The sequence below is a fragment of the Hippocampus zosterae genome, chromosome 5 (assembly GCF_025434085.1).
Source record: "Hippocampus zosterae strain Florida chromosome 5, ASM2543408v3, whole genome shotgun sequence".
Taxonomy (NCBI): domain Eukaryota; kingdom Metazoa; phylum Chordata; class Actinopteri; order Syngnathiformes; family Syngnathidae; genus Hippocampus; species Hippocampus zosterae.
Window position 1 is genome coordinate 9,497,682 of NC_067455.1, and position 18,445 is coordinate 9,516,126.

At 43.2% G+C, this 18,445-nt stretch overlaps 1 protein-coding gene and 2 long non-coding RNA genes across 3 annotated transcripts in view; 2 read left to right on the forward strand and 1 right to left on the reverse strand.

The window, feature by feature from the left end:
• On the forward strand, positions 1-14,963 carry LOC127601134 (cingulin). The gene is made up of 20 exons (XM_052066172.1): positions 1-183; positions 4,040-4,883; positions 4,953-5,044; positions 5,815-5,884; positions 5,968-6,060; positions 6,497-6,618; positions 6,978-7,089; positions 7,176-7,388; positions 7,728-7,876; positions 8,455-8,575; positions 8,662-8,874; positions 8,972-9,193; positions 9,264-9,512; positions 10,348-10,518; positions 10,604-10,765; positions 11,304-11,477; positions 11,566-11,684; positions 12,485-12,593; positions 12,701-12,864; positions 13,552-14,963. Exons 2-20 carry the CDS (start codon positions 4,050-4,052, stop codon positions 13,688-13,690), a joined length of 3,528 nt encoding a protein of 1,175 aa, XP_051922132.1. The 5' UTR covers positions 1-183; positions 4,040-4,049; the 3' UTR covers positions 13,691-14,963.
• Positions 14,239-18,445, reverse strand: part of LOC127601181 (uncharacterized) — a 10,872-nt gene continuing 6,665 nt past the window's right edge. Inside the window, exon 4 of the long non-coding RNA XR_007962502.1 lies at positions 14,239-14,805. This is a non-coding gene — a long non-coding RNA (uncharacterized LOC127601181). The remainder of the gene's footprint in view (positions 14,806-18,445) is intronic.
• Positions 16,088-18,445, forward strand: part of LOC127601179 (uncharacterized) — a 3,611-nt gene continuing 1,253 nt past the window's right edge. Inside the window, exon 1 of the long non-coding RNA XR_007962500.1 lies at positions 16,088-17,856. This is a non-coding gene — a long non-coding RNA (uncharacterized LOC127601179). The remainder of the gene's footprint in view (positions 17,857-18,445) is intronic.

Sequence of the window (18,445 nt, forward strand, 5' to 3'; positions counted from 1 at the left end):
TTTCCATCCCGGACGAAGGTAACAGGTTGCTCCGACGCCGCACAATGAACTTCTTTCTACGTCAATTTGCGATTATTTCCTCCGTGTTTTCGGATGTAAGTGCGTGAGAATACACCCCCAATTTTCCCTTCGAAAAGCAACATCAGTGACGCAGACGAGCAGGGAACACGGCAAGAGTACGAGGTAACTTTTTTTTCTTTCAATTTTTTTTGCCTTGACGTTCTTGTTGTCATACAGCTAAAGCAGACGAAGTGTAACTTTTTGACTGCTTTGTTTTATTAAGCTTATTTACTTTGACCAAATCAAAGTTAACATTCTTCGTTTTTATCTGGTAGCTAGCCCATTTGAATAATTCGACTGACGCCAGCTGAGCTTTTGAATAAATTCCTCACGTGTGTAATATGTATTTCCCGTGTGCCGTCTTTTAATTCGGTCCAAACTGTTTGAAAACACTGAAAGAACACACAAAAAATACTTGGAAGGAGGAACGAGTATGCTAGCAGTTCACCTGTCTTGGGCATTTGTGACGGGGGAAAACCACTTTAGACAAGTTGTTTAATCAGGAAGGCATTTTGTAGTCGATGTTGTACAGTTAATCAGTAAATCACTGCACCACTGAAAATCGTCAAAGTGGACCATTCGAAGAGTGGGAACAAATATGATATGGTTGTATTTAGTATTTTTGGGTATTGTGACAAGAGTCCCAATGAAGTTATCAGCAATTGTTGAAGTGGTAAAGTAGGCAGACAGTCTCATAAATATCTCTCATGCAAGAGACGATGTAAGAGACGAGCGAGTCCATGTGGAATGTGAGAACAGGGAGTGTGCGTGTGTGTTTATCCGATTTTAAAATATTGTGATTTTTGTACTGGTGAAGCTCCCGCTTTGTTTGTGCAAATGAATATGATTGGCTTTTAAAGAGAAATGTGGCTATTTGTCATCAAAAATGTTGATCTGATCATCACTGTTTCAATCTGATCACTACATTGAATAAGGGGTTTCATTCCAACCTTCTTTACTCACTCAACAGCAGGTGACTCATTGACACGACATTTCCGAAGCGGAAAAACAATGCTGTGGTTTCGCTTCGCTCCACACCTATTTTAATAAGACAATCATATTTCCCCCATCTGAAACCAAGAAGAATGCGTGAGGGTTCATCAAGAATGGCTGGTTCAGTGAGCATCGAAGGATCAACTTTTTTGCTTTTTCTTTGGCCGAGAGTAGACTTGTGGCCACCCAGAATGTCAGGGTACCTCAGGACACCCGTTCAGTGACTATCAAAAGATTAAGACTAAAGGTGTGTGGCACATCCATCCATCCTTTTCTGGGTCAGGTCACAGGGACAGCAGTTAAAGCGGAGAAGGCCAGAGTTGCCTTTCCACAGAACCACTCAACAATTTTGAAAAATATTTGTGACACCCCCGCACCCCCTATTGCGATTGTGATTTAATATGTGAGTTTTTTACCGGTCCTCTTCCCATACAAGCAATAAATAATCTGTATTACAATAAACAATGTCACATTTATTATACATAAATGTTTTCATCTTCTAAACTGGTCTTATAAATGACCCATGAATTAATGTGAAAGAGTTGCTTATCATCGACAATGAGAATTAATTTAACTCTCAACTTCGACTTCCAGTCTTTCAAGCGTTCAGTCTTACAACTTCACAAAATTCTACCAAACAAGTGTCGCATAAACATGTCAGTCAGTCATAAATTGTTTTACAATAATGCAAATAAACCGGTGGCTTTATCGCTTCAACTTTTCATGTTTCATGAAACAATATGTAAACACGCAGACTGTACTTCTTAAGCAATACACTTATCTAGACACTATAAAAATCCATCAATAAAATACAAATGTATTGATTTTGATTGAACGTTCAGCCCATTCCTAAGTATTGACTGTGGTCGAATGCTTTAGTCTACAGATGAGCTTCAGGGAAGAAAACTGGAAATCAGGGATGTGTAAACAGACGCCCAATTGTCGTAACGAGACGAAAAGAGAATGAATGAGCACAGGAGGGAGACATGAGGGCTCTCTTGTTTTGGCATTCTCAGAATTACTGCCCTTGTTTTCCGCCCCACATCAGATGGACAATAAGATGAGTCCTCCCCCCTCGCCCTTGCCCCTCTCTCAGCTGCTTCTCAATGTCATCAATCGGATGATGAGCAGATATGAATTCTCATCGCCGCAATGAAATTTCAAACACTCACTCTAACAGTATGGGGAGCATCATGAACCGTGATCATCGGCTCACGTTATCTTCTGATGTATCTTTGTTCCGTTGGTCAGCACTTGTTTGCATTTGTTCGACCTTGCAGCAAAGACAGAGCGGCTGCAGAATTTGCGCTCGGCTGCACAAATGCGATGCGACGCCACTTCCTCTGCAGCTCCCACGGGGCGGGAAAGAAATCGACTAACTGCACTAAATTTGATGATGCAAAGTCACACCTCATTCACTTAGATATTCTCAAAGGTCTTTCGTGCATTTTTCTCCCATTTTTTTCCCACTCCCACCAAACTTTCTCTGAAGTTCTGCAATGTTTGCAGTTTTTATTATTAAATATCACAGTTATACTCCCAAGTCAATCTTCAGTGCAGCTTGAAGTGTATCGATATCTGATATTGCTGTGTTTATTTTAGCCATGCTCCATAATACATTTTCTCCAACCAATAAACGATACGATTTTTCGCTCTTGAGTAATCACCGATACCACCGGCACACATATAAAATGTAACATTTTCATCAGCATAATGTCAAATCATGATGAACAAATCCTTCTTTCTTTCCGGTGTACATGATTTACTGACGTGTCTAGCCACTGCATTGTAGTACAGTCAGAATTATGTTTATTGTACTTTCTTTTTGGTTTGATATCGGTGGCTGATATCGGCAGCGTTCGTGATACCTGATACCTTGAAATAAAGCTGGTATCGGCCCGATCACGATATTTGGTATCGGTCCTCACCCATCCCCGCTTTACATTTAATGAACACATTCCATGTTTGCGCACAGCCAGCAGGTAACGACACAAGCATCGTGATCAGGGCAGCCATGAATGAACATCAATATTAAATATTGCATGGTGATTGCAGCAATATATAACCATACCTGACATGTAAAACAGACACTGTAGTTACGATATACTGCATGTCTTCACCCTCTAAATCGCCGAACCCATTTTGAGGCTTTTATTATGAAAGAGGGATTGAAAGATGGCGAGACAACAGGTCACCGGGGAGCGTTTTAAAAGCACAGGGAGGAGATCACATGACTAACATGACTCCTGTATGGTCTATCAGCATAGGCATGTGTGCGTGAAGACTTGGTAGACCTGCTGAGGGACACTCATGCCGGATCAAGTATGGTACATTCATGTAAAATGTGGAAAGATTTGAGGAAATTGAGAAGGAGATGAACAAGCAACAAAGGGGCGAAAGTTTGCTTTGGTTGTTGTCAGCGAAGGAGATCAAAAGTAAGCTAGCCCAAGTATGTGGCCTGGTTGCTCTGCTCAGGCAAAAGTGATACAAGGGTGTGTGCTTTCAGGTTAATCACTAATGCGGTACTGCAAGGACAAAGTCCACACAAGCGTTACTGTCGATGAACCTTGTGTCCTTAAGCTGCTGTTTGTCAGGCAAAGTTTGGACTTTTCATGCTTGTTGCCAGACAAGGTGGAACTTGTTTTTCTCTTCGGACACATTTTTCTTAACGGTTCATCCCCTGACGCTTGCAGAACTGTGCTCAAATGACATCATGCGTGACGGCGGTTCGATGTCAGAAGGCCATTTCCCGAAAATATGTGTAGAATCCTGAATAGTGCAACCTGGCGCTATTTGACGTTTCCATTTCATTCTATTTTATTGTCATTTATTGTAAAATAATCTTTTTAAGCGCGTCATCTGATTATTTCGGGGGGGTGGGGGGGGTTCTCATTTACTGTATGCGAATAAGATAATCGGTCAATTAAGGAATCAAATCCACTAATCTGATCTCAAGAGTTCACATGTGATTTCCTGTTCTCTCTAGTGTTGACATCATGAACACATCATCCTCTGGGCGCAGGACTCCAGTGGACCACGGCGTCCAGATCCGCTTCATCAATGACCTGCACGACTCCCGAGGATTTGGCGGAGGACAGCCTGGGCCTCAAACCAAGCCCAAGTCTCAGACATCCTCCAAATATGGTGTCGCAGTCCGGGTTCAGGGCATCGCCGGACAACCGTACGTTGTTCTGAAAGACGGCAAGAAGGGGGACTCGTACGGCGTTCAGCTCAAGACTCAGTCCAATTCTGGCTACAGTAGCCTCCCCCGCAGGAGGGAGAGGGGCGAGCTAGCAGTGCAGGGGGCAGATGATGATGATGATGAGGGCCGCGGAGGCGCGCTACGCAGAGCCCAATCCCACGGATCCCTCCTGGACAGAGACGGGGAGGGAGGGGCCGGCGATCGGGAGTTTCAGCTGTCTAGACCTCCAGGGGATGGCAAATCCGGCAGCTACGGCAATCTGGACAGCGGTCTGGGAGTGCGAGGAGAAAGAGAACCGGCTCACAATATGTGGAATGGTTCATATAAGGCTAAATTGAATGGCTCAGTGGGTTCGCTGAGTGAGAGAAGGCACTTCTCCAGCCCGCCTCAGCAGGCACCCGCAGCCAACCACCCGGTCAACAGGTTTGACCACAACAGGGGCCACCAAGGTCAGCAGCGAGGCTTATCGCCTTCCCAGGATGCTCGAGCCAACCACTACGCTTCGCCCTCGTCCTCAACTCACAGCAGCCCGGGACGCAGCCACAACGTTCCCGGGAGCGCCGCCGCACGCTCGGTTCATCAGCAGCCGTCACCGGGCAGATACGTTGCCGTGGAGACAGAGCCACGAGTAAGAGTGACTTTTATGGACGGAGCTGGACTTTTCAGCTTCAAGAATCATTTTCTCCTCTGTCTTAAGGTGACCCCTGACCTTTTGCTGGATCAGAGTGCGGAGATGAGCCGAGAGGAGGAGCAGATCATGAAGACCATATATAGCATCCTCAGAGAAGGGTACACACTTTCATCCTTTTCTCCTCTTAGAAATGATCGGATTCATGCTACCAAGGCATCTTGGAGTGTACATTCTTTTTTTTTTTTTTTGTTGCTTTCTTAATGTCTCTTTCTGTCTATCCTTCATTTTGCCTATCCAGCCATCTTTCATCCTTCATTCGTCCTTCTTCGTCCATCCTGTAGAACGTCCCGACTTCCATCCTTCCTTCAAACCTTCCATCTCTCCACGCTTCAAGTTTTTAAACCTTCTTTCCACTCTTCAACTTCCTTCATCCATCCGCACACACCCATGCATAATTTCCTTCCATCCATCCTCCGTTCCTATCCCCTAACTTCCCTTCTTTCAGCTCCCCCTTCCTGCCATCCTTCAAACCTTCCGTCCTTCCTATTATCCTCCCTTCCTCCCTTTCCTCAATTTTTCCCATCCTTCAACCCATCCATCCGTCCATCCAACCTTTTATCCCTAAATCCATCCTTTCTTCATCATCCTTCTAACCTTCCTTCCTTCCATTTGTCCTCCAAGCCTCTTTTTCTCCCTTATATCCATCCTTCCCCCCACTTGTCATTCTCTCATTCTTGTCATCCATCATCCTTTCTTTATTATGTCCTTTTTCTTTCACTTTCTGCGGTTCTCTCCTCTCATTCCTTTTTGTTTTTCTTTTCTTTGGTTCACTTGCTCCCTCTCTCTCTATTTCTCTCCCTCCTTATTATTTTACTTATTAAGTAACCATCAAATCTCTTTCTTTCCTTCTCTTTCTTCTCTCCCTTAGGACCAATGAGAGTGATGTTGCCATCAAGCACAAAGTCAAGATGATCCGTGAGAGGATTCAGAACCTTCAGGTCTGCTTTTTAGACTGCCACTTTTACATTTCGGTTACACCCGTTAAAGAGTTAACAAATCCTCGCGTCTTCATCTTCACCAGCATAAAGAAACACCCTTGGAATTGATGAGAGAAAAGAGGGTGCTTGAGAAGAAGGTGGCGGAGCTGCAGAGTGCCATCCAGGAGGCCCGAAGGGTAGGTGGAGAGCACCCACTCTAAGATACTCGTGAAGGTCTCCTTGAACAACACAATGATGTTGTGAGTGGGATTCCGCTTCAAAGTATTTATGCCTTTTTTTTTTGTTTACAATCAGGCGGGCTCGTTATACTGTTGAGTGTGCTTCAAATGAATCCTCTCATTAATCCTTTAAATCCTCTGCGTTGGTCAGAGGTGCACACACGCACGCACGCACGCACGCACTTACACTATAGGATGTAACTTCAGTCATGACTCATTCCATATTGTCTTAAGGAAGTTGGTCAGTTCTTAATCTCTAATAGCCCATAATAACATCATCCCTATTGCGTATTGATCTTTGGGTGATTGCCAGTCGCTCCAAGCGCATTGTTTATGCTTAGAAGCCATCTTGGTCCAGTGTTCTGATTAATTTATCATCTGTGTCCGTGTGCAGGGCTCTCTTAGCCGATCCGATAAAGCTTTGAAAGCTGAGCTGGACTCCTGCGTGGATGCAAATCTGGAACTGGAGGAAACGCTGGCCCGGATGAAGAAAGAACTCAATGAAACCCAGTCTGAGTGAGGAACACAATATTCACACACGCATACACTTTATAGAGAGAGGAGGTGGGAATCTGTAGACACGGCATCTGCAAATCCGCACTGTATGCTGGAGGGGAAGTCGAAAGAGTTGCTCGATGCAGTAGAGACAGATTGTGTTAAAGTGATCTCCCCTGGAATGAGTGAGGCTATAAACCATGAATCCATTGTAATAAGTACTTTTATCATCATATCTATTTTATTTTTAATACGAACTATCAGTTTCATGTAGCATCCGAGTATCAGTATCATTCTTTTTGGGCATAGGGAGGATACATCTAAAAAATGTCACTTGTAAAGCACAAAGGTTCTCATACACAAAATATCTTCGCTCGCAGACTGACGCAACTGCGTATCGAAAGAGAGAATGCAGAGGCTCGTGCCAGAGGGATGGAGGACCAGCTGGCCGGGCTCCAAGATGAACTGAGAAGAGAAAATGGCAACAAGACGGTAAAACAGCAACGGCACTCACGCACAGTTGCAACTGCGCCTGATGGGAGGTTTTGAAATGTGGCATCTCCCGGGGATGTTTGCAGGACGTGGTGACTCTGGAGGCCGAGTTGATGGAGGTCTGTTGCGTGAAGCAGAAACTGGAAGAGACGCTGCGCCAGCGTGAGAGGGAGCTGACGGCACTAAAGGGAGCGCTGAAGGATGAGGTGGCCACGCATGACAAGGAGATCGAGGCGCTCCGAGAGCAGTACAATGTGGACGTGGAGAAACTCAGGAGCAGCATGGAGCAGGTGTCTCAGGTACACATACATGCACGCCGTTAATTTGTCACTAGATTATTTTTTTTAAACTATTAATACATTTTGAAGCGTTCATGGCCGTGAACAGGGAGGAGCTAGTCTACAAAAGTACCGTTAATGCAACAGCAACACATGTTGTGAAGATGTAATTTTCCTTTTCTATCACCGAAGGGGGGGAAAGAAGCAATTGAATTCGGTCATTGGATTTTTGGGAAAGAAAATTGGACACACTATATTGGCCAGCCCTATGATGGCCCATAAGGCTTTTATGTCACACTCGCGTTTTGTCACCTGTACCTGACTTGGGCCACATTGAAATGTTCTCTCCTCTCTGTCAAGACTCACGCTGGGATCGAGGCTGAGCGCTTGCGTGTCAATTCGTCAGTGCGTACTCTCCAGCAGCAGTTGGAGGACTGCAGGGATGAGAGCAGCCACTGGATGGAGCAGTATCACAAAACCAGGGACGAACTTCGCTCTACAAAGCAAGAGTAAGTTCAAGGATGTTCCGTTGCCTTGCTTTCAACGTTTGCTCTGCACTCCCGGGAAACGATTAGGGCTCTTTTGTTTCTTTGTGTTCTAATTTACTGTATGTATCCATCTCTTCTCTTTCCTCGGACCTGCTCAATATTTCTGCTCTCTTGTCACCCAGTATCCATGAAGTAGTGTGATAGTTACCATTTGTATCGTTTTGTCTGTTGATATGGAAATCAACAGACTGTAGCATAAAGGCCCTCCAAACTTGAATGCATAATTTGTGGCAAGTGTAAAGTTATGGGACACTTTACTCAACAAAAATAAAATGCAGTGCTATTTTTGTTCCCATTTTTCATGAGCTGAACTCAAAAGGATTAAAATTGTTTTCCCCTAATCCAAAATACGTATTTCTCTCAAACCTTGTTCACAAAAGTCTAAATCTGTGTTTTCCATCAATTTTGCGCGTTAGCTCAATGTTTCACCATGATCTAATTTAATCCTACAGCCGCTAATCAAACAAATGATCATAAATACATACATACATTATCGTTTAAATAATAGGGTTGATCAAATTTGTGTGTTGACATTTAAGACTCCTCCAAACCCGACTGGAGAAAGACGAGAGTGAGGAGGAGCTGAAGGAACTCCAGGACAAAGTGAATACTATGAAGCAGAAGATGCCTGACCCCAACCACACACAGACTCTAAACCAGGTACAGGAGAGAGCACGCACACGCTGAGGCTCACAAAAATCGAAAAAGCAAATTCTAAGCATCTTGTTGGTCGTGACCTTGTGCAGGAGCTTGAGCGACGCAGTGCTGATCTGCAGAAGGTAAAGTCAGAAGTGGAGAAGCAGAAGACGGAATTCGACAAAAAGGTGATGGAGATCATCTCGGTAAAAAAAGCTCATCAGGAGCAAGAGGCAGAACTCAGGTACGAGATTGACCGGCTAAAAAACCAGCTGCAAAAGGCCAAGGATGATTTTGCCAAGGTCCAGGAGAAAAACAAAAAGGTTAGTTGTTAAAATGAAACCCCGATGAATGACCGAATTATTTGTCTCCACGCATGTTGTCTTTTCTAAATTCTTCCCTTGTTATTTTGTCCCACAGCTCCCAGACCCAGCCAGCTTCTCAGAACTGCAGCAGAAGCTCAGTGAAGCACAAAATGAATTCAGCCAGCTCAAAGAGAAACTGTCATCGGCTGAGGATGAACTTGAGGCCAGTCAAGCCCGCTTGAGTAGGTCTCAGGCGGACCTTAAGTCTTTTGAAGATACCCAGAAGGAACAGACTGAGTCCCATACACGTCTCAAAGAGAAACTGTCTCGGTTAGAGGTAAGATTTCATCCTGAAAGCCGAAAATCGCTCAAAACGATTTCTCTAAACTGGGCTGCGGTGTCTTCAGGCTCAACTGCTTGCCAGCAATGCGCAGAGCTCAGAAGCCGAGCTCGCCCTCCACAACGAGGTGAGAGGTCTGAGAACTGAGCTGGATGAGGCGAAGCGCAAAACCTCCCGCCTGACACAAGAGCACCGTGAACTCAGCCAGCGTGCGGAGGATGCTGAGAGGGAGAAGGAGGCACACAAACAGACCATCGACCAGATGGAGGAGCTCAAACGACAGCAGGAGAGAGCTCTGGAGAAAATCAACAAAGAGGTAGGAAAGAGGGGCTCCAGAGTGTGTTGGGGAGGGACAAAAATATCAATATTGTTATCGGCTCTAACGCCAGTGTTACTGTTGTACAAGCCTTGGAAAAATAAAACAAGAACGAAATAACATTTTCAATAAGTAAAATAAAATAATTTGTTTGGTTTAAAGAGGGGGGTGCGGTCGTTTGTAATCATGCACTGACTGCAATGAATTAGGACAATTTTGGCACTTCGCTGTGTCGACTTAGCTTTATCCGACACGCAATTTAGAGTTGCCAACTGTTATTTTTTCATGATGGCCCTCCTTCATCACGTTTGGCCGCATCAATGGTGAGCAGTAGCCCTGACAAAAGGTGGGTGACACAGTGGGTTTTATTTGGCTTCCTTCTCCATTCCCAAAACGTGCACACGTTGTATTAACTTGAAGACTCCAAATTGCCTACTGTTGGGAAGAGCTGTTCGTCTGTGCCCTGCGATTGGCTGGGATGGGCTCCAGTTTGCCCAAATGAGAACAAGTCCCATAGAAAACGGATAAATGGAAGCTTTACAAAAACAAAAAACCCCATCAGTTTACCTACCTTTCTAAACCTTTCCTTGCTTCAATTGCATAGAAATGGTGGTTATATTGGTGTTTCATCTTACAAAATATCAATCCTTTTAAATTATTTTTTATTTATCACACATTGCTAATCATCGTCATCTTTGGCAAAATGTGATACAATAGTGTACTGTGATCCCCGCTGCTACAGAATGCTCACTCGCAAACACAAAGCACCAAAATAATCCCCTTTTATCCCTGCTTTGACCCCCCCCCCTCCTCCCCCTGCTTGTCTCGCTGTCAGTTTGAGTCTCTCACCATGTCCTCAAGAGCCCAAGTGCAGGATCTCAAGGTTCAACTAGAGGAGCAGAGAGAGCGCACACGCAAGGAAATTCAGGAGGTACAGCGTCAGGGTAGCGACGCTCAAACCGAACTGGACAGAAGTCACACAAATGTGAGGCGACTGGAGGAGGAGGTGGGTGACAAACACAAAGAAGTCAAAGCGTGATGAACAGCCAGTTTGGCGTGACCGTGCCTAATATGACGGTGACTCCGTGCAGCTGTCACGACAGAAGAAGGAGCTCCTGCTCGCATGCGAGGAGAGGGACAACCACCAGCTGGATAAAGAGATGCTCACCAACAGACTGCGCCACCTCGAGGCAGCGGAGGAGGCGGGCAAGAACGGCCTCAACGAGAAAACCAGGGAGATTCGTATCCTGGAGGTAACATATGTGCATCTGTTTGTCTCTGTGTTTGGGATGCGAGGGCATGCAAGTGGAATAATAATGAGAATACAAACAGCGCTAGTTGGGATAAGCCATATGGGAGCCCGAAGCTAGCATTTTCAGTGTCACTTCAGTGGAATACAAGAACTGATTTGACCCCATCTACCTCTTGTATCAGGTGACGGTTCGTTCGTACTCAAAAGTGCCAAGTGGTATGACAGCATTGTTTTATACATGTCCTCGGCTCAGTTTCAAAATCAGTCCTTGGTCCTTGGCCTGGGCCTCGGAGGCAAGTCCTTGGTCCTTGGCCTTGGCTTCGGAAAATGTCTCAAGTCCTTGGCGTTGCCCTTTAAAATTTTCCAAGTCCTTGGCCTTGGCCTTTAAAATTTTCCAAGTCCTTGGCCTTGGCCTCGGGTTGCCGGTCCTTGGACACAACACTGTCATAGACACAGACAAATATTTTGTCATTTTATGGACGCAATCCATATTTAAGCAAAGAATAAACATAGTAGAGATGTGTCCTCCTCTCTTTCAGGACAAGTTGAAGCGCTTAGAGCTGGAGCTGGAGGAGGAAAGGAGCGGCACGGAGATGTTGACGGAGCGCGTGTCCAGAAGCAGAGACCAGATTGACCAGCTGCGTTCTGAGCTCACGCAGGAACGCTCATCCAAACAGGACCTCGAGTTGGACAAGAACGCCATGGAAAGACATGTGAGTTCACATTAAACATAAACAATTCATCATTTGTTTTTTACTACACATATTCTTAAGGTTGACATATTTGATTGTGTCGCTACAGCTCAAGGAGTTAAGGGGTCGTGTCGCCGACATGGAGGGCCAGTCTCGCTCGTCAGCTGGGGCCTCTCAATTGGAGAGCAAAATCCAGGAGCTCGAGGAACGTCTCCGCACTGAGGACAGGTACTGGGCTTTGTCTTGTGACCAAAAACAGCAATGACATACAAACAAATCCCTCAGTAAACAATCATCATAAGAAAAGTTAAATTCATCCTTTTTCAATCCTAAACTAATATCATGCCATCTATCTATTACATCGTGGGCTAGGCGCCACCAAGACGCATACTGTCAAATTACACATTTACTTACAATCACACTTGAGGACATACTTCAGTTTACCTAAAATATGTTTTTTGGAAAGGAGGAAGCTCGAGCAACTTTGGGCCCGATAGGATTGGTTTTTTTTCGTATACCACCAAGGAGTATCTTTCTTAACTCATTCAGTACCAGCCAAGTCTGAAAAGACGTTTAAAAACGTCTTTGGGAGTGAATGAGTTAATATGCTACATAGGACTGGATAGCTAAAAGTATTGTGATACCTAGCCAATAAACCTACAGGAAGTAGAACTGGCGGACAATATGGAGTTGTTCCACTTTTTGTTCCACTTTTTCTTGATATATATAGTGCATTCAAATAACTAAAATGACAACATTTAAAAACATGTACAAACAAAAGAATTACAGTTCAAAATCAAGCAAAGACAGATGATGATTTTGAAGAATGTCATTTTTTAAATGCATTGAGGGGCCTTAATCATAGGTATGGTAAGGATTTACACTTGGACCTGACCTCCCTACTGTTGCCAGCTCATTCAATTTGAGTGCAGCATAATGGCTAAATGCTGCTTCTCCGTGTTTGCTTTGACGTGCGCTCCACTATTTGACCCATATGATTGCCGGTGTCTCTGTATCCACCTTTAAAGGGAGAAGAATTCAGCTTTGGCGTCGCAGCGCCGTCTGGAGAGGAAGCTTAAAGAGCTCAACATGGTGATGGATGAGGAGAGAGAAACACACACTGAACAGAAAGACCAGGTGAGTGCATTCTCTATTTTTACCGGTACTTCTGTAATAGTGGACGAGGGCTTATTACCTTGAAACCCCCCCTCCCCCGCGCGCCTCCCCTTTTTGTTGCCTTGCAGCTTTCTCTCAAAGTGAAGGCTCTGAAGAGACAGGTGGACGAAGGCGAGACGGAATTGGAGAGGATAGACACATTGAGGAGGAAGGCTCAGAGAGACTTGGAGGAGCAGATGGAGCAGAAAGAAGCCTTGCAGGCACGGGTCACCACTTTGGAGACGGAACTCAAGTAAACCTTACCCTTTTTTTTTAAATACAACTTCTTCATTTAACTCAACAGTTCATTATTAACAGAGGGTGTGTTAAACAACACCCGTTTTGCGTCACAAGACGTGAAACCACATGTAATTGATGCCATCACCCAGACATTCCAATGCCATTATTGTGGCACAAACTTCCCACACACCTGCAAGACCGTGTGTGCATGTGTGCGTGTTTGTTTGCGTGCGCGTTAAATATTTCACAATGAGCTTAAGATCTTTCAGCACATGCTGAAATAGTGGCCTTACTCCGGGGTCACTCCATGATCATGCGTGTTACTTGTCATGGCCACCAGAGGGAGCCCTTCCACTTCTCTGTTTAGAGTAGAAAGCTGAAGCTCAATAAGCAACACAACTCAAGAACATCCAGGCATTGTTTACCATTTAAGGTCACAAGGGAACGGGAGCCTATCCAAGTTGACTTTGGGCACTTGACACACTATTCTACTCCACTTCATTTACATATTGTAGCACTTTCACATCTTCAGCTATAACAAAGAATTACAATAATAATACAATGCACTTAATATGATCCTTTTTTTTAATTTGCAAAAAAGTGATGCACCTTTCACCTTAAAAATAAAGTGAGGAATTATGCAGGAGACCACTCCAGAAATTGTCTAAATAGAACTAAAATGAATTCTTTCATGTTGCAGACGGAAGAGCAAGGCCCCGATGCGGTCCGCTTTGGATTCGTCTGCTCTTAGCTCAGATGATGACGACGACAGCATTTACGACACGTCCACGATCGCGTCCATCCTAAATCAGGGCAACCTCCAGACCAGCTCCTGTTGAAAGCAGCGTAACACAACATTTAGACGAGTTCTGAGGGAAGTATGGTTGCACTAAAGACCAGGAGGGAGTGTTATGGAGGTTAGTGGGGTGACCGTCCTCCACATGGGAATGAATTGAAGGAAGCCAAACTTCCCGTGTTCAAAGCGGTTTCCTTCACAGCATACGTATGTATGCAAGCAATATTTGGCACAGACGTAGACTGAATATGAACCCTGAGTGCTGTTGCTGCTCCACTATTTTTTTTTCTTTGTCTACTTGTCTTCATTTTAACAGAAAATAACAACCAGTGCTGCACTTTTTTCTATGCATTCCTTTTAAATAAGGTCACAGACTACACAATGCCTTAAAATTGAGATCATGATCAGGACAATTTTTGTCAATGTTTGTATTGAACATGCCCTCGTTGTACTTGTTAAGTCTTCATTTTGTATCCACTTTGAACAAATTAGCACAGAAGGACATTTGCTGCAATGTATTGTTTATTTTGTACGTCAAAGTCAAGTGGGATATTCATAGGTTTGTTGTACTTTAATTTGCGGGTGTTCGAAATGCATCACAATGCTGTTATTGCTGTTGGGACAAATATTTCACAATTTTGATCTTTTTTGTAAAAAAAAAAAAATCTTCATTCACAAAAAAATTGTTTGGCATTTTTCATGATGTAATAGCGGTGATTGTGTGTATTGCGGGACATTTTTTGCATATTTGACGAAATTATACATCCACTTATGGAACTCACTCCTCCATGAGGGATGTGTCAGCTTTTTAGGAAGTGCTCACTCACAGTGCACTAAACATAAAAAAAGTTGAAAGCATGAGGCAAGAAGATTGAGAATTTCTGTAATTAACTCCCCCAAAAAGGACTCCCACAACTTTCTGGACTAGGAAACACTGCCGACAAATAACGGACAACCTCAAAAAATGCATTGAAGTGCAAATTGAACATATTAACCACGAAGATTATAGCATGAGAACAAAAATATCAAACTCCATAATGCACAATGCTAATAAAATAGCCTTCACCGTGGCAACCGCACGCCCCCTTCGCTGGTGGTATGTGTAAAATGGGTGGACCAGCCGGGACAGCCATTTGTCAGCAAATGATGACCAAGGAGCTGAAATTAGACAGCGGCAGTGTGAGATGGCAGCTAAGAATTCCTCATACATCATTTTTATTATTTACAGTTTTTCAGTTTCAACAAACAGTGGTGAGCCTCTTTTATACAGGACTTCTATTGTAGAATGTGAATAAAAACATGCAACCACTTCTCTGCAGTCGTTCCCCACGTGCTTGAGGTTCACTCTTCAAAAATTCACATTATTTATTCATTTTTTTCCTGTGGAACTTCTCAGCTATTCACCTCAAAGACAAGAAACCATTCTGAAACGTCATCAGATTCCGCCGAAGCTCAGTCGAAATAGTTCAAACAGAAATTGGTGTAAAAAAGAAGCCATTCACACATCATGAAAGTTTGAGTTACTTGAACTCCTTTTGGCACCGACAGTTAAAGTTAAAATGTTCTATGGCTGCATTGTCACTAAAAGTTATGATGTGGCCGGTTACACCGAGAACCAAAATCCAGTTTCTCCGACCTTTTGGTTGGGTACTATTGTCCTACTGGACAAATTGCACTGTATCGGGTGTTGAAGAGAGTGTTATTGCAGAACACATTTGTTAACCAAGTCTGAGGTTGCCGCAGGCTGAGCGATCAAATGTTACCCAGTGTTGACAGTCGATCTCGTTCTCGTTGCCTCATCACTAAGCTGTGATGTGACAAGGCAGCTTGTTGCTGAGTGTGTCTTTTGATTCATGTCCAAAACATTTCTTCCAGTCACATGTTCCACACTCGCACTGCTGCATGCAGTCCTCCTCAATGCTCTCACCGGGTGTCACGTGACAAGGTTGGATTCAGATTTTACCTCATCCATGATTCACCAGGGAAAAAAAAAAAAAGTCGACACAAATGCCGCGTTTTTGCGTTAGAAATAAATGAGACTGAGCTAAGGCATTTAAATAAAATGCAAATTTGAACTATAACCTGTACAGCTCAATTACCGAAATAAAGCAAATGAGATCTTTGTGAGGAATTATATGCGGTTGAACAAGCATGCACACACTCTTACAAGTGACAGCCACGTTTGTCCAGTGGCTGTCTTCAAAATGAAGCAGTGACATTTAAACTCTTGTAAAATGGGAGTTAGCGCACACCTGCCCTCAATCAAAGTGCTTCTGATTCACCCAGTTAAAGTTCAGATGTTCAAGCAGGCTTTTCCTGATCATTACGTTGCTTTCGAGCAGAAGCCAGAAGATTGGCTGTTATGTTTCTGTGAAACCAAGCAATACATCTGGGAGAATGTTTCGCAAAGAGGGTTTTTTTACGAAAAAAATCCCCCACCCCCCCTCGCCCCCATGTCATTCTCTGACCTTGTTCCACTTATGGGGCACTCGATATCTGAGGTACCACTACATTGTACTGTTGTTGCGTTCTCTTATCTCCTGCTCCAGGATTGTTTCCATTTCAGTCTTTTTTTTTTTTTTAGGGGAGACGTGTTCATCAGCGCAATTCTCATGCAGCTATGTTTTTGTTGTTAATACCAATGCTTTCCTTTTTTTGTGTGTGTTTGTTTTTTTGGTTATTTCTGTGATAGTGACCTACCACGTGTGATCATGACTTACCAAATACACACTGAGAACTGCAAGGAAACAGGTTGAGATTGATAATAACACGATCAATGATCCTGTTTCTTTGGCACTAGCCATAAAAATCAAACAAACAATAAAATCATTGATTCCACGCCAAAATAATTCCCACCCTCAAGCGTACCTAACTACGCCCTAAACAGAACATGAAAGACAGCATCCTGCAGGGAGACAGTTGTTCCTCGAGGTTCCATATGGGTTGACTTTAAACCCCCCTTGTAGAGCTGTTATGTGACTTGTTTACCTTAGAAATCACAATGTTGAAAACCTATGCAAAGATACCATACCAAACTCAACTGTACAGTGGTACCTGTACTTGCGAACGTCTCTTCATACACAATTTTCAAGTTACGAAATGCCTCAACAGGAAAATATTGCCTCTTGGTTCAAAAGAAATTTCAAAATACTTTCACCAGTCAGGCGATTGTTCACTATGCTGACGTGTGCCTTGGACATTTTTGAAGGCTTGTCAAGAGTCAACAAAAGCAAACGCCCTTGCATCAGTTCTTTACACAACGCCAGGCAAAAACAACTTCTGAGAGGACATGAACTAAAAAGGGCAAAAAAAACGATGAGGGCCCAGTTAAAAGTTAAATGACCATCATTTGTATCTTTTATTCTTTGTTTTTTACATTGTGCATAACTCATTTATTGTGCCATAATCTAATTGCAACATGTATTTGTGACATTTTGATGCATTTTTATGCTTTACAAAACATTTTTGTCCTAATTTTGTGTGGCTTGGAACGGATTAGCGCATTTACATGGAAAATGCGTGTCTACTTACAATTTTTCTACTTAGGAAATTTCTTCCAGAACCAATTAATTTCATACGTAGAGATACCACTGTATCTGTAATCTCTTTAAAATAATGTAAAAACAAAAAATGTAAAACAAATTCAAATAAGTTGAACATAACAGCAAATAATCGCCATCTCGTGTGTAAAATAGAAAACTTTACATAGAGCTCTCAATACCCACCTATGGTGTCAAAAATAATCTCTGTAAAAATAAAAATAAAAAATAATGGAAGCAAATTATTACATTCCATAAACTTCAATACTCCACGCCCAGAAAACCATCACTTCCCCATGTTGACTTTGAAACGTGTTGACGATGGATGACGTCGCACTTTCACTGTCAACCGTCGACGATACTACACCACCCTTCCAGTTTGACCAAACCCGCGTGCTACCTGTTATGCTGCTGTGTTACAATCAGTGGACATTCCTTCTGAGGGCGGGGGATGACGTTTCCCATCGCATCCCAATGCAAACTACTATGCCAGCGTAACTGTGTTTTGGAAGGATGCCGTATGTGTTATTCCACTTAAGTTATGTTGTCGAGAGGTGTGTCTAATTGTTTGCTTGTGCCTACAGATCTGTGGCTTTAGGCTTGACGGCACATGACTTATCACATCGGTGTTATTTTTAGTGCGCCTGCGTTTTGCAAATGACCTTAACTGGTGAGTGAATCAACTCCACTTTTTTTTTTAATTTAAAAGATAAGGATGAACTATCATTCTTTTGCCTTGACTTGTTACTCCAATGCAAGAGCTGTATCCCCACGCCCCCCAAAAAATCTGCATTTATTCCCCCAAAAAAGTACAATGATAATATGTTTTAATATACCGGTACTTAGAATATTGTTTTATGACTGTAGTTCAGTTCAAAAGGCGACTCTAAAAGTGAAGTTTTTTAGATGAATTATATTAATCAACAGCTTGCAGCTACAGCGAGGCCAGGCAGCTTCACATTAGACAGCACATTTCATACACAATGTAACTCAATGTGCTTCACAAAAGTAAATGTTCAACATTTAAAAAAAAAAAGTGAACCAAATTGAAGAGCAAATAAAGGGAATAAAAGTAGCTTACTAAAATGACCAGAATGAACCGTGCAATTGTTAAAATGCTTTGAAACTCCTTTAATCATAGATATGGGAGAAAAAAAATTTAGTCTGTATTTAAAAAGCATTTACACCTGGAGCTGACTTTACTCATGTTTGCGTGCAGCATAACCGCTAAATGCTGCTTCACCATGTTTGCTTTCAAA